The sequence below is a fragment of the Oryza sativa genome, chromosome 9 (genome assembly GCF_034140825.1).
Source record: "Oryza sativa Japonica Group chromosome 9, ASM3414082v1".
In the NCBI taxonomy this organism is placed as follows: domain Eukaryota; kingdom Viridiplantae; phylum Streptophyta; class Magnoliopsida; order Poales; family Poaceae; genus Oryza; species Oryza sativa.
In genome coordinates this window covers 16,603,967-16,618,426 of record NC_089043.1, presented here as the reverse complement: position 1 = coordinate 16,618,426, position 14,460 = coordinate 16,603,967, and the positions used below count along the sequence as shown (strand labels likewise).

At 40.9% G+C, this 14,460-nt stretch overlaps 1 protein-coding gene across 1 annotated transcript; it reads right to left on the bottom strand.

Moving 5' to 3' along the window:
* Positions 1-7,167: 7,167 nt before the first annotated feature.
* On the bottom strand, positions 7,168-9,380 carry LOC4346885 (probable trehalose-phosphate phosphatase 7). The gene is made up of 7 exons (NM_001422742.1): positions 9,044-9,380; positions 8,804-8,944; positions 8,390-8,722; positions 8,160-8,307; positions 8,010-8,080; positions 7,703-7,795; positions 7,168-7,619 (listed from the first exon to the last, which is right to left on the bottom strand). The coding sequence occupies exons 1-7, from the start codon at positions 9,317-9,319 to the stop codon at positions 7,554-7,556; spliced, it is 1,128 nt and encodes a 375-aa protein (NP_001409671.1). The 5' UTR covers positions 9,320-9,380; the 3' UTR covers positions 7,168-7,553.
* Between the last annotated feature and the right edge of the window lie 5,080 nt (positions 9,381-14,460).

The window sequence follows — 14,460 nt, the reverse complement described above, 5'->3', positions numbered from 1 at the left end:
TATGCAACAATAAACAAGAACCCAGGAACCATACATGTCATGGCCTCATGCATAAGCTTATTTATCTATAATATTTAGTAAGCTATTTTATATATAAATACTTCCCCCGTTTCACAATATAAGTCATTCTAGCATTTTCCATATTCATATTGATGTTAATGAACATAGATAGATATATACTCTCTCCGTTTCAAAATGTTTAACACCGTTGACTTTTTAGTACGTGTTTGACCATTCGTTTTATTCAAAAATTTAAGTAATTATTTATTCTTTTCATATCATTTGATTTATTGTTAAATATACTTTCACGTACACATATATTTTTACATATTTCATAAATTTTTTTAATAATACGAATGGTCAAACATGTGCTAAAAAGTCAACGGTGTCAAACATTTTGAAACGGAGGGAGTATGTCTAGATTCGTTAACATCAATATAAATGTGGAAAATGTTAGAATGACTTACATTGTGAAACGGATAGAGCATTTAGTAAGCTGTAACTATATAAAAAAGAATTAACTGGTGATAAAGGTGGAATTCACACATTTACCTTGCTAGAGAAGTTACTAAGAAGGAGAATTTGTTACTAAATAAAATATTAAATATACTGATTCAAAAATTTTAATTTACGCTATTTCAGAAGGTAACGAGATATAACACATACGGGAAGTAATTAATACATAAACAAAGGTAATATATATTTGAATATTATCATTATTTCTAACAGAAACATATGGTTATGGTTAAAGTTTCATAAACATCGGAATTTAATAAAGTCAAAAGTGTCGTATATTTAGAGATGCATATAGTACTATAACGCCAAAAATGGTAGGAAAGTTGTTCTTCTTAGCCTATCATTTATATTTGGACCATCACAATAGGGAGAAGAGCTACAAAGAATGTCAAATTTGGCGAGTGTTTACTGTTTGGAGCATACCTTTTAGAGCTTTGAAAGGATTGTTCATTGATCGGTGCTTAGTCCATTGAAAAACTTAATTGTGGCCACCGAATCATTTTTCATTTGTTGATGTCTTAGCTCTTCCTAATAGGCGCCAGTAATTTCACTACTTACAGGCAAAAGATTAAAAGAGTTAAATCGATTGAACAGCTTAAAAATTAAAAAAAAAGGTAAATGAGGTTTTCGCTCAGCTACGGTAAGTATCATATATACTTTCACCGTTTGGGGACTAAAGATATCAATCGGCCAAAACTACCTAGAAGAAAAAGGACGGTCGATATTGAGTTTTTCTCCCGTCGTTTAGAGGTACAAGTAGGGATGAAAACGGACGGAAACCATCTTTATCATTTTCGTTTTTATTTTCTTAATCGGAATCGGAATTGAAAACCCCGGATACGAAATTGGAATCAGATATTATCGAAACAAAAAACGGAGCGAAAACGGACCGGCGCTGATACGGTGACAAAAAATTTATAGGAATACAAAAACCCCTCAAACTAAGGTTCAAACTATATCAAATAAAATTCTCAAGTCTCTAATTTCAACATTACATCATAAAACACAATCATGTCAAGTCCAATTCTCAAGTTTAAACTATGTATATTGGGTTGGGCTGAATTGAGTGACTTAGGAATTAGGATGCTGAATTGGGTTGAGCTGGGAAGGAATTATAGACTATGGTATAGGCCTTTATAATTCCAAAAATTCTGAGAAATTTTTCGGAAAGTTTCAGACCAATTCTGAGTTCTGACGGAAACTGTCCTTATCATATTCGATTCCGTTTCTGAGAAAATATTTTCGAATTCGTTTCTGTTTCCGAAAAATTTTCGACCGACAAATTCCATTTTTGAAAATAGATCTGGAATCCGGAAAGTTTTCGTACCATTTTCATCCCTAGGTACACGGACCAGAGAATACCCGCACAAACAAAAAAAAATGTAAACTTTTAATCCTACTTCTATTGGAGGTGCCTCTCATAAATGTAACAACTATGTACTTTAGAGAGAGAACTTTTTTGTCTAGGTTCTAAGAGAGTGTGTATTCTGATTTTGCAATTAACCTTAATTAATCCACGTTATTCATAGGCATGCACTAGTGGGTATATTCCACCGAATTTCCAAAGTTGAATGCCATCAAACTTTCAATAGAGTGCAAATACCCTCATGTCTTTCTCTGCTTTCTATCCTGCCCATACCTAGTCGCTGTCCCTTCCTAGCTAAGATCATTGGGCATTGCTAAGGATTGACAAGGACAAACTCAGGCCAAAGAGGTTCAGGGACAGACCTTCTAGCCTAGCGGGTCAAGAAGAGGGACTACCTTTAATTTAGGGACCCACAAAATGTTTAGATTTTACATAGGTGTTTAATATTTTAATAAGTTTAGGTTAAAATTTGTATCTATATATGTAATAGCTCATTCTTATTCCCATTTCTCCTTCATTGGTCACCACTTGCCACACTCACACTTTGCCATTAACTAGTTTTGTACATGATACTCATATTATAGTCATAGTACTATTGATTTTATTTGAAGTGAAGCAATATGTGAGCCTCACTACAATGCTCTCTACTGATAGTAGAAATTAATCTGAACCGTTAATCTCATTTGATCGAAGGGTTCAAATCTATTTATACTACCACCCCAATTAGCGGTAGTAGAAATGTGGAGGGGTATTATTGTAAGAAAAAATAGGTGCGGAGGATATAATCGCCATTTAGCAGTGACTAAACCTTTTTTTTTTTCTTTTTTTGGCTTTTTCGATGAAACATGAGCGATGCCAGTGCAATGGATGATCATAGATCGATTTAGCCCAAAAAAAACATACATGAAAAGGTAAATCCTAATAATTGTATTAGTAAATTACTAATTTACCCTCTAACAGTAGAGAGCACCGGAGCATCGCTCTTGTTTGAGATATCAGAGACATCATTAGGGTGTGTTCGGCACCCCTTTTCCCAACCCATCTCCCTCGTTTTTCGCGCGCACGCTTTTCAAACTGCTGAATGATATGTTTTTTGCAAAAAGTTTATATACGAAAGTTGCTTAAAAAGATCAAATTAATCCATTTTTGAAAAAAATTAGCTAATACTTAATTAATCACGCGCTAATGGACCGCTCCGTTTTCCGTGCTTACTCCTCCTGTTAGGAACCAAGAATGGCGAACACAGCTTAATTAGTCATCTTCCTCGGCTTCTCTACCCATGCTAATCCACCATATATAGCAAAAAAAAAAACTAGGATCTCAATCTTAATATGTCAATGATGATCCTACTCCGAGTGGGTGTTAGCTGCAAGATTATACTCTGTTATAGTGTTACTAGATGATGCCCCACGCTTTGCTGCGGGATATATATTAGATAATGGAGAAATGATGAATGATTTGGATTGAAATATTATGAAAATAATTTGAGAATGATAATTTAGCATATATATGTTTAGTTTTAGAATAAAATAAATTGTAGATATAATTACTATGTGTTTGCATGTTGAGTTTTGTGAGCTTAATTGGGTGATGTGGCATGCTTGCATGCAGGTCTTAGTAGTGCTAATAAATACTATGCTTGCATATTGAGCTTTAGGAGTGTAGTGGGCATTAGCTTTATAGAAAGAAGAGATTCACTTATTCTCATCTACATTCTCTCGAAGATTGATTGGCTCAGTGTATCCATGATGTAGAAGTTAGATGTGCTTCTTTATTGAATTTTCTATATCATGTAAAATTGTTCTGTATAGTTGTCGATCAACAACGCCCACAAGCAAGGAGTAGTGAGAGCCTTTTTCTATTCACCATGGTTGATGGATAGGCAGATTAACACCTGTGGAGTTAAGTTAACTTCCTGTACTAAAAGCATTGGCTAAAGGTGGTATAGCATGAAATTTTGGTAAGAGGAGGAGGGCAAACTGGAATATTTTTTTTTTCAAATAGTTAATGTCAGTTTGGACCTCTTCCTTTCAGCGGCGGGCCTAGTAGTGATTAAGGGTATTCAGATGTATACCCAAGATTTTTAGACAAAAAAATAGATATATATATATATATATATATATACTCTATACTTCATATATGTATTAAAAAAAATAAAAAAGTCTTAAACTACTTATCTTGGACCCTATTTCACCATTCCTTCTCTATTAGGCCCAAATTTTCCACTCTCCTCCCCCTTTCCTCTCAGCCCACACTGAGTTTGGGCTACAATTTAGCCCATTCAGCTATATGTTAAAATACATTCAATTCATTTCATGGCCAATTCTATGAATTTATGAAAATATGCTTATAGCCATTATATATTATATAGTTTATAACTATACGAAACTATACATACATATCATTTATTAGGCTTGATATTGTATTTTTTTATCCCTTTCTATTTCGAATACCCAACAAAAATTCTGGGCCTGCCCCTGCTTCCTTTTACTAGAGTTTCACATTAGACCCAATTTAATCTTCTTTCACTTTGAACCCCTTATTTATCTCTTTTTCACTATGTATTTTATTGTTTTCCTTAAGCTCTACTTGGTGTACTAGCGCGCTCTCTTTACTGGCCATGCTACTCTCGTCTCCATCACCGTACTAATAACATCTTATTTATTTGTCTTCCTGGAGATGGCAACATTTCGAGGGAAAGAGGTTCAAAGTAAAACAAAAGGTAAAGTTATGGGGTTCAAGTTGGTAAGAACAGGAGATCAAACTTAAATGTACTCCTTTTTTCTAATGTTTCCCATGCAATTAATGCTTGATCCACGGTAATATCCTATCAAACCATTTACACATATATATGATTGGCTCCATGGAGCCACCTAAAAATTAACAACAGGCCAGCCATTCAATTATGTGTTTTCTCGCGCTTTAAGGCTAACTATTCATGATCATGGCATGTTTATCATGATAATTGCTTGGAACGAAAGTCTATCATGATAAGCACATCTAGTATGCTAGCTAGGGCACAATCCTGTTTAAGATTAGATGGATAAAATAATTCAGCGAATAGATGGGTGGATTTGATTCATATGCGCTGTTTAATTCCCCACCAATTAACAGTTCATCCATTAGCAATGAGAGAGGTGATTATTGATTTGCTTAGCCTCATAATCCTTTATGTAAAAGTGGCATTGATAAGGATGTTCAATGTCGACCTGACTTAATTAGATCCCGGTCAGGTCGGTTGTTGCTACTACTATTGGCTTGTATCTGGATAAGGGATTAAGGAAAAACCCCAAATTGTTCCCAAAGCAACCCGGCCCTGTTCCACATAAAATCTGTCAGTAACATTTTTCATCTTTTAACTTGCTCGTCCAATTTTGATTCAAATCCATTTGATAATTCCCAACCTAAGCAACCAACCAGTCCCACACATGGAAAAAAAAAGTTTCTGCTACCGTCAAATACTAGTTCAAAGAAAAAAAAATCTTCAGTTTTTTCGATGCATTTAATCTACCCATCAAATTCTAGCACATCCAACCCCTCATCTTTTAAGATGGAACAAAATAATTGCAAGCATACAAGTGTCTCCATCTCCGATGTGGAATCCAACTCCTCATAGAGGCACATCATCGTCGTCGTCATGGTCATCGTCGTCGTTCCCTCATAGATTCCTTCCATTTTCTTCCTCATAGCTAGTGGGGGGCCATGCACCCCTCCCTCTCATGGCTTGGCTCCAAAGCACACAACTGGATGCACAGATGATATCCCCAAATGGTAAATATTATGTCTTGTGTATATCAAGATACATTATCCAAGATTCCACCAATTGGTTGCTCCTTTCTGATGTGGGGCTGGCCAATGGGGATGGTGGCATTTGATCACTTCACCATCAGTTTAAACTTTTTGGAGAGTGCAAATCGACAACAGTTTAAATATCTGACTATTTTTAAGTTTGTTATAAAAAAAAGAAAAAAATAGCTATGTATGTGTACTGTGATTTCTTATATAGCCGCCGACAAAAGGGCCCCCGAAGTCTAACCAGCCCGTGGGGCCCACCTATCAGTGACATCGGCATGGTTTCTGTGGACAGTCGTTTTGTGTGTGTAGTAAAATCACTTAACCCCTCATTTTTCTTACTTTTTGGGCTCTCTCATAGTGCGCCATTGGACTGAAATATCAACCTTAATGATTGATATGATGCGTGGATTGTAGGCATGTAGAACCAGCACTAGCACTTCTCTCGTTGATTATTATCGGTGCATATGCTAGTATTGTTAGGAGGAAGAAATGATTTTAACTACTAGATCATAGCTAGCACTGGATCTAACACATAATTATGATTAACTCGTACTAGTATATCTGTTGATGATTGCTCACTTTGTCCTTAAGTCCTTCACCCCACTGTGGATGCAGAAAAATGCACCATGGATCGATCCAACAGCTAGCTTCTCAGTACGAGGTTCTTGCAGATGCTAATCTTTTCTCTGCATTATTTCCAAGGATTATTTTGCCTGTGGGCCGGCTGTGTTTGTCGTGTAACTCTTCAAGGCAGATCAACGTGTACAATCGAGATCAGTCCCATCCAAATCCAAAATGAGTGCGATTCATGTGCAATTTTTAAGCGAGACTATTATGATCTGACCAGATCAATCAATCTGCATGCAGCGTCGTACCTACCTTCCCTTGTTTGCAAGTGATCCAAGTTGGTTAATCGATGCTCGTTTCAGTTATTACTGCAATCTACTTAAATGAGTCGATCGAGGATGTCTCATTCACTCGATGTGTGCGAGAGCATGATGCAGTGATAGTTACTGACATTGTCGAGCTTTCGATCCGAACAAATTAGTGGTCAACGAGCACACAGAACCTCATCAAAGATTGCTGCTCATTTTGTGCATCAGTGAAAGCTTCGCCCACCAAGAACACGCTGAAAGAGGTTGCTCTGGCAGGCCCTTCTTCAGAGATGAGGACATGATTCACAGGAAGAACATGACAAGGCAATGTGTCGTTGGATCCATTGACAGAGAGCAGTAGAGAAGCCGTGGTACCACTCCGTGCTACCGATCATGTGAGTGAGGCCCAGTTTACTGCTCGTCCTAACAACATCCATCAACGAGCAGATCAAGCTTTACACTCACCCAATTGACCAATATGCGGTTCAGCCTGTTGCTACGTTGTGCCGGCAGTGGGTAGTGCACTGAGCTTTTCTTCAGCTAAAGCAAATGTGTAATGCATCATTGGTGCATCAGATCAGAGCAAGAGCTATAGCTAAGCTAGCAGAAAGAAAATGTGCTGATGAGTATATACTTGCATTAGTTGCTCTTCATTATTTGCATTGATCTTCCTCTTGTGCATGACAAGGTACTAGTAGTACGGAATTTACATGGTTGGTACCAAAAGGGGGGCCCCAAATGGGAAAAAAGAAGAAGGGAGAAAGGTGAAGAACTAAACAGGATTATGGCACAACAATGGCCAGACAGCCATCAGTTTCTCTCGTCCGTCGTTGATTAATTAGCTCTCTGCGCTTCTGCAATGTGGACACCATTTTCGAGCACCTGTGTTGGTGTAGAATCCACGATCGATCAGCGTCACGGGTTACCCTGCCGATGTAATCGCTTGGACGGCCCAGATCACGCGCTTCTCTCTAGCTAGCCTCGCCGGTTAAATTCAATTGTTACAGCCTCAACCGTGTCCTGGACAGGCGATTCCACTCCACGAGCCGCAGCAAGAACTCCATCACCTGTTGTCGCAATTGCAACACAAACATGAGCAGAGTGATACGAACGTTTTCATGCGTGCGTACGAGTGGTTTTGCTTAATTACCTCGGCGGGCTCCTGGAGGGAGAAGGAGGCGCTCGTCTCCTTGGGGTGCTTGGACACCAGGATCCCCACGCCCTGCCCACGCCGCCGCAAAACCTGCCCGGATCATGCACACGGCTCGCCGATTAGTCCAACGTAGAAGAAGACGTACGTTGTCGCTAGCTGCACGCGACGAACCGGCCGTACGTTCGTCGAACCACTTGCAAACGAAGTAGTGGTAGCGTCTCGTGTTACTGCTGCTGCTACACGTAGTCGTAGCGTGGCAGCATGCAGTAATTTTTGTCGGTTAGTAGTACAAGTATTTATTTACCTTGAACGCGTCCTCGTCCGTGCGGTCGTCGCCGATGTAGACCGGCAGCACGTCGCTGCAGTCGGCGAAACCTGCGGCGGAGCAGAGCCAATGGGTTTTTTTGCCGACGAGGAATGGCAAAGTTGTAGAGTAGTAACACACTGCACGTACCGAGCGAGTCGAGGAGGAACTCGAGGGCCTTGCCCTTGTCCCACTTGATGGTCGGCCGCACCTCGAACACCATCCTCCCCTGGCTCAGCCGCAGCCGCGGGAACTCCCTCACCACCCTCCTCACCGTCTCCGCCAACGCCCCCCAACTCTGCACCCCCAATTCCATCATCAATTGATCACCAAATGAAAAAAGCCAATCAACCAATCGAGCTTGCAGATCGATCAGTTACCTTCTCGTCGACGCACCGGAAGTGGACGGAGACGCAGAACTTGTTGTTCTCGACCTTGGCGCCCGGGATGGAGCTGGTGGCCTGCTCGAGTCGCTGGTGCACCTGCTCGATCATGGGGAGGAACTCGCTGGCCGGCTGGAAGAGGACTCCCTTGTTGTGGGGAGGAGACTTGGCGGCGGCGTGGCGGGAGGCGGGGCCCTTGATGTCCATGCCGTGGCTCCCCGCGTAGTACAGCTCGGCGAGCTTCACGAACTCGAACACCTTGTCGCGGCACCGCCCGCTCACGATCGCCGTCGGGAAGTGCTTCGCCACGCTGCGCACGGCCATCCGCATCTGATGAGGAAGGAGAGAGGTGTGAGATGATGATGAGTGGAGGAGCAGAGTAGGTGACAGGGGAGGGGAGCTCAAGCTCACCGTCTCGCTCATGAAGGCGGCGTCGGGGTCGTCGACGATGGGGGAGAGGGTGCCGTCGTAGTCGAGGAACATGACGATCTGCTTCCCCTTCGACGCCGCCACCACCTTCTCGAACTCGCCCAGCGCCGACGGGTGCCTCGCCTGCACAAAGACGAACGGAAATGCACGGTTCATGTCAGTGTCAGCGCGCGCGCGCCAAGAACGCGACGAACATCGATCAATCGGTGAACGGAAACGGACCATCCAGGCGGCGTGCTCCTCGTCGACGCCGGCGGCGAGGGCGGCGGCGGCCTTGGCGTGGGTGGGCGACGACGCCCGCATGGACTCCACCCAGCCGCCGCGCAGCCCGGCGCCGAGCTCCAGCTGCTGCGCCGCCTGCAGGCACTTGCGCCGCACGGCGATCCCGGCGCGCGGCGGCGGGTACGGGAACAGCGTCGTGCCCGGACAGGGGCACCCCACCTGCGCCGCCGCCGCCGCGCCCACCTGCTCAGGCACCACCACGCTCGCCTTCGCCATCACCAAAGAAACCTTCCAGTCAAGAACACCCCAAGAAGAAGAGGTGATGATTGGTTTGCTTGTGTGGAGGCGGGAAGAGGAGGAGTGAGGTATTTATAGTTGGAGAGGGAGGAGGGAGACGGCGGCGGCGGCGACGGCGGGGCCCGCCGGTGGGGGTGGTGGCCACGGGCCACGCCGATGTCTTGGACGCGTCCGACGTCGCCACACCCGCGCGAGCCCAGCTCGGCGCCAGGTGGCCCCCGCGCCGCGGGGCACGTGCCGGGCCCACGCGGACGTGTGGGGCCGCGCCGCGTGACACGTCACCGCCTTTGTCCCGTGGTGATTCTCTTTCTGTTGCGAGGCTGTTTGTTGTGCAGATCCAGCTTTGATGATAAACCCGTGCGGTTTTTCCTTTTTGTTCGTTACAACTCGTGTGTATTTTTTTCAATTGCATCGAGAGCGACGAGAAATACTGGAAGATTAGAACTCCCCACGGGGCAAAGTGTAATTTTCTTGAGAACTTGTACTGTAGAGATTAACACGAGTAGCAAATACTGCTAAATATTTTTATTTGAAGTTTGGTATAAATATAAAACTCATCTGTATTAATAATGTCATAAAAAGTTATTGTTCTTCGCAAAAAAAAATGGTTATTTATCTGTCGAGGGGGAGTGGATTTTGATCCCTCGAGAGAATATCCCCTCGTTATTTGCATGGCACTCAAATGGTTATGAAAAAATTTAAAAAAAAATTGAGAAGATGTATTAACATGTGATATATCACTCCACAAACATGCAAATTCAAATTCAACTTCTACATCTCGCAACGAAAAAACAAATTAAATTACAACTAGTTAACGTATATTCACAGTCAAATTTGTTTTTTTCATTGTGAGATGTAGAAGTTGAATTTGAACTTGCATGTTTGTGGAGTGATATATCACATGTTAATACATCTTCTTAAATTTTTTCAATTTTTTCATAACCATTTAAGTGACATGCAAACAATGAGGAGACATCCCCTCAAGGGATTAAAATAGTTTCCCTCAGTCGAGATAGGTAAAAATACGTAACATGATAGCCTCATCGTCCACACAAATATTGGTGTTCCTTTACTTATCCACTTTCTCCACCCATTATTGTATTGTCCCTCTCTCAACCCCAATATATGTTTATCTTTCTCTCCAACTTTTTCATTTGACATTTTAAACTTGGTACTAGTATGAATATGTATGCAGATAATGTTTATGGTGGTACAAATAGACTATGTCGTTGGCTTCCTACAGATTTCAAATGGCATTGAGACGTCACATCACACTCACACTATCATGAAGATAGTCTATGTTAGTATGCTTCTCAAGTCATGTTATCTTCTTCCAAAAAGAGAGGTCAAGGCCTCTATCATTTCTATTTACATAAATGGGCAAATAGTACATAATCCATTATCAACGACACTTGACTTAATAATGCCATCCCATTGTCTTTCAAGTTGCTCTACAGAGAGAAAAAACACTTAACATAAGTATTGTATTTAACAACCGAAAAATAGAAAATGGTCCAAAATTAGATGACATAAGTAGCATTTTTCCAAAACCCTGGACTTCTTTCACTCATTTCTTCTTAAATAAAACCTTCATGCCAAGACTTAGAGAATTCATCTTAGTCTTCTTCTCCAAGGTCGTTGGCCATATCTCGCATTATATATATGTCACTTGCCATCCTATTTAGCGTCTGACCTACCCACATCTCTCACTCATAAAATTATATTTCTTATGTCTCTTCCTGTGATTTATTTAAAATAGTTTGGAATGAAACTCAAAAATAGACATGTCTGATTCGCTCCAACGGGCGAGTAATCAAGCCTACCTCTATTAGCAGTAATTTTTTTTTAAAAAAAAGCACCATTTCTCTTTTTGTCCAAATTGCTCACGGAACAACGGTTATACACCTACCTCTATTAGCTTCCTCATTTCTTTTCCAAAATTGTTTCATCCCTCAAATATGTGTGGGATATTCTAAATTGCACCCAAATTGAAAGTGATATTAATTACGTTCTCCACAAATCAAGCCTGAGCACATTTCATAAATAAGTGTCCAATAGTTTCACAATTAGATTATTATACCAATAAGGAAATTATCCCCTTTCCAGCCCCATCTAAGGAAATTATCTTTGGTAAGGATACCATTTCTAAGGAGCAACCATATATGAGACCACCTTAATTTTGAAAGGTAATTTCAACATTCAAATCTCTGAGAAAGGGAATTGCAGATTATTACTCTCCATAGAATTATAAAAAGACCAAGTTTAGAACTCAAATCCGGGTACATAGGTTCTAGAAAAACTAAACAGATGAGCTATCTCACTTCGCATATTCTTTCTAAATTTGATAGCCCCTCCCCCACCCTCCTTAAATTCCTTTGCAACAGCTAGTAATGTTTTTGGTAAAAGTAATACAGTGTTGGATATTTCTCAACTAAAGGTCTTCCTCTAATCTAACTATCTTCCCAAAAAATTGTGTTCTTTCTATTCCCTATCTCTTCGGGTGCAGTACCTTGGAAATTTTTGTTTGATATTCATTTAGTGTAGTACAAATGAGATGCGATGCATTAATCTAAATTTGTGTTCCTTTTGTGTTTACATTCACAAACACATAAAAAAAAGTGAAGTGCACGGGCAGTCCCTAAACTTATGTGGGTATGACATCTAATCTCTACACTCTAAAAAACAATTTTTTGAGTCCCTGAACATGACATGGGTTAGTCCAAATGGGCTTCAACCTACTCCGTGAGATCTACATGTCAAATACAATTTAAAAAGAGGGGAGAGAGAGAGCATAAAAATGTTTTTAGTTTTGAAGAAATAAATTGAAAAAGAATCCTCTAGAATCTCAGCATCAACGCATACTAGCTTATCATGTGTAATTAATTTATCTATTTTGTAATTTTATGGTTTTGCTTTTCCTAAATTTTCATATTTGATTTATGTTTTGGCTTTTGTAATATTTTTTATGGAATACTAGCAAAAACAACAATGCCGCATATCACAGCACACATGATTATTAAGCATATTATTTTGATGGATTATCTTCTTGATTATAGAGATAAATTAAATATTTAAAAAGCGTGGAGCAAATTAAATAACTCACACGAATAACCAACAAAAACAAAATAAAGCACTCTAGCATGGTGCGGCACATATGATTGTTGCCCGGTGTGACCTGCCCCACAACAAAGGTCAACATGCAAACATCGTCCTCGTAGTCGTATCCTCCTCACAAATCCCAATAAACCTTTTTCATTTTTTTGCGAGGACAAATCCCAATTAACCTGCCTCATCCTTAGACGTCGTCGGATTATTATCGTCATCATAATATATAATGGCTATAGGCTAAAAATACACGAATATTAGAAAATAATCTAATATCAAATAATTAAAAGGGGGTGAGGTTTTGAATCCAGTTCATCTAGACTAATCATCTTATGAAGCTAGCCGAAAAACCCCGGGTGTTCCTCTAGTTGTCAACAGGCTATGGAAAGGAAAGCAGCATATATGCTCTGCATGTATGCGTAGGCTGTGGTTGGGTTGGTGCTGCTGGTGGTGGTGATCGATGGTGGAGGCGAGGGAATCATCCGCGAGCGAGAGAGGGACAACCCGAGCGGTGTCACACACGCAACCCCCCTCCCCTCCAACATCGCTCGCCTCGCGCGAGTGTAGAGAGTCGAGTCTACGAGGGCCGCGCGTTTTCCTTTCCCCGATTTCCCCCCGCAACCATATGCATGCCAGTGTGCCACCACGCGCACGCGCGTGATGTGGGTTGGTACGTAGCTAGGCGCCAAAAGGCAAAAAAGCCACAACCCAGCAGCGGAGGCGATGATTCCCCCGTCGTTTTTTTTTTTTGGGCTCGCGCGCGCGTTGCGCGGAGCGAAACAAGGGCCGCGCGCGTGAAACTGCCTGCGCTCCCTACGGGGCGGCGAAACCAGCTACCGGTTTTTGGGCGCGGCATCCGCACGCGCTGGCATCGTAGGATCGCGTGGATGCCTATGCTTTCGTGTTTTTTTTCCCCCGCAACCGCAAGTGGCCGCGCGACTCCTCGAGTTTTTCTAGGTTGCCCGAGGCAGCATATCACAGCTAACGACATAAGAGCAACGTTTAATAGTATACTCAGCTGATAGCTCTAAAAATTAACCATGTTATTTATAACTAATATAATAGCCTACACATAGTAGTTTCATATAAATATATACTTTATTTGTTCCAAATTATAAAACCTATATTTTTTTACACGGTTTTCAATAATATATTTTGACTAGTATTTTTTTATTCTATGATTCCAAGAAATATGAAATTAACATCAGTACTTGAAAATATAAATCTAGTGATATAATGTACATAATAATTAGTATAGATATAGTTAGTATGATTATTAGTCAAAAGCTACCGGGTTTATTTGCCCTATAATTTTGGACGGAGGGAGTACTACAGTACTATTAATAACTGACAATAAATATGAAGCCATTTTTTCTTCCTCCTCCACAGGTCTTTGTAGTTAGCTAGCTTATAGTTTTTTATTCTACTTGCACTTACAATACTGTTCAACTTGACAGAATTCTTGGTGAACCCCGTATGGTACTCAGGTACTGTACAGTGTATCCATGCAGGTGACGGTTAATCAATTGCCTATAGGGCCCTGAGGCTAGGAAGAGAACAATTCCGTCGTTGGAATCACAATCATGGTACCGATCGATTGGCGATCTGAACGAACACAAATCGCGATGCTCATTGGCCTTCTCTTGATTATTTTTCTTTTTCTGACTAATCGTCGGAACCGATCGATGGACCAGGTAATTATTGACCACTCCCTTTGTGTGTAGCTGGTTTGGGGAGTACTCCCTCCATTTATTTTTGATAGTCATATTTCTAAATCTGAAAAAATTATTTTTAGTAGTCATATTTCAATCCAACAATCTATCATTTTAATAATTTTTTCGGATTTAATGTGTGACTCTCCATTCTTCCACACATGATTGGCTACATAGGCATTGAGAAATGTAAATATTAATGAATTGTTTATTTACGAGGAATGACTAGTAGCATGTTTAAATAGATGACAAGTAGAATTATTTATCCTTGATCTGTGTGCCAAGATAAAATATGTAGATAGT

Bases quoted from the DNA above. Each gene is read 5' to 3' on its own strand.
- LOC4346885 (NM_001422742.1), bottom strand. From the start codon at position 9,319: ATGGCGAAGGCGAGCGTGGTGGTGCCTGAGCAGGTGGGCGCGGCGGCG. The intron at 8,945-9,043 runs GTCCGTTTCCGT...GTCTTTGTGCAG, and splicing joins AGGAGCACGCCGCCTGGATG to GCGAGGCACCCGTCGGCGCT. The intron at 7,796-8,009 runs GTAAATAAATAC...TGATCCGGGCAG, and splicing joins CGGACGAGGACGCGTTCAAG to GTTTTGCGGCGGCGTGGGCA.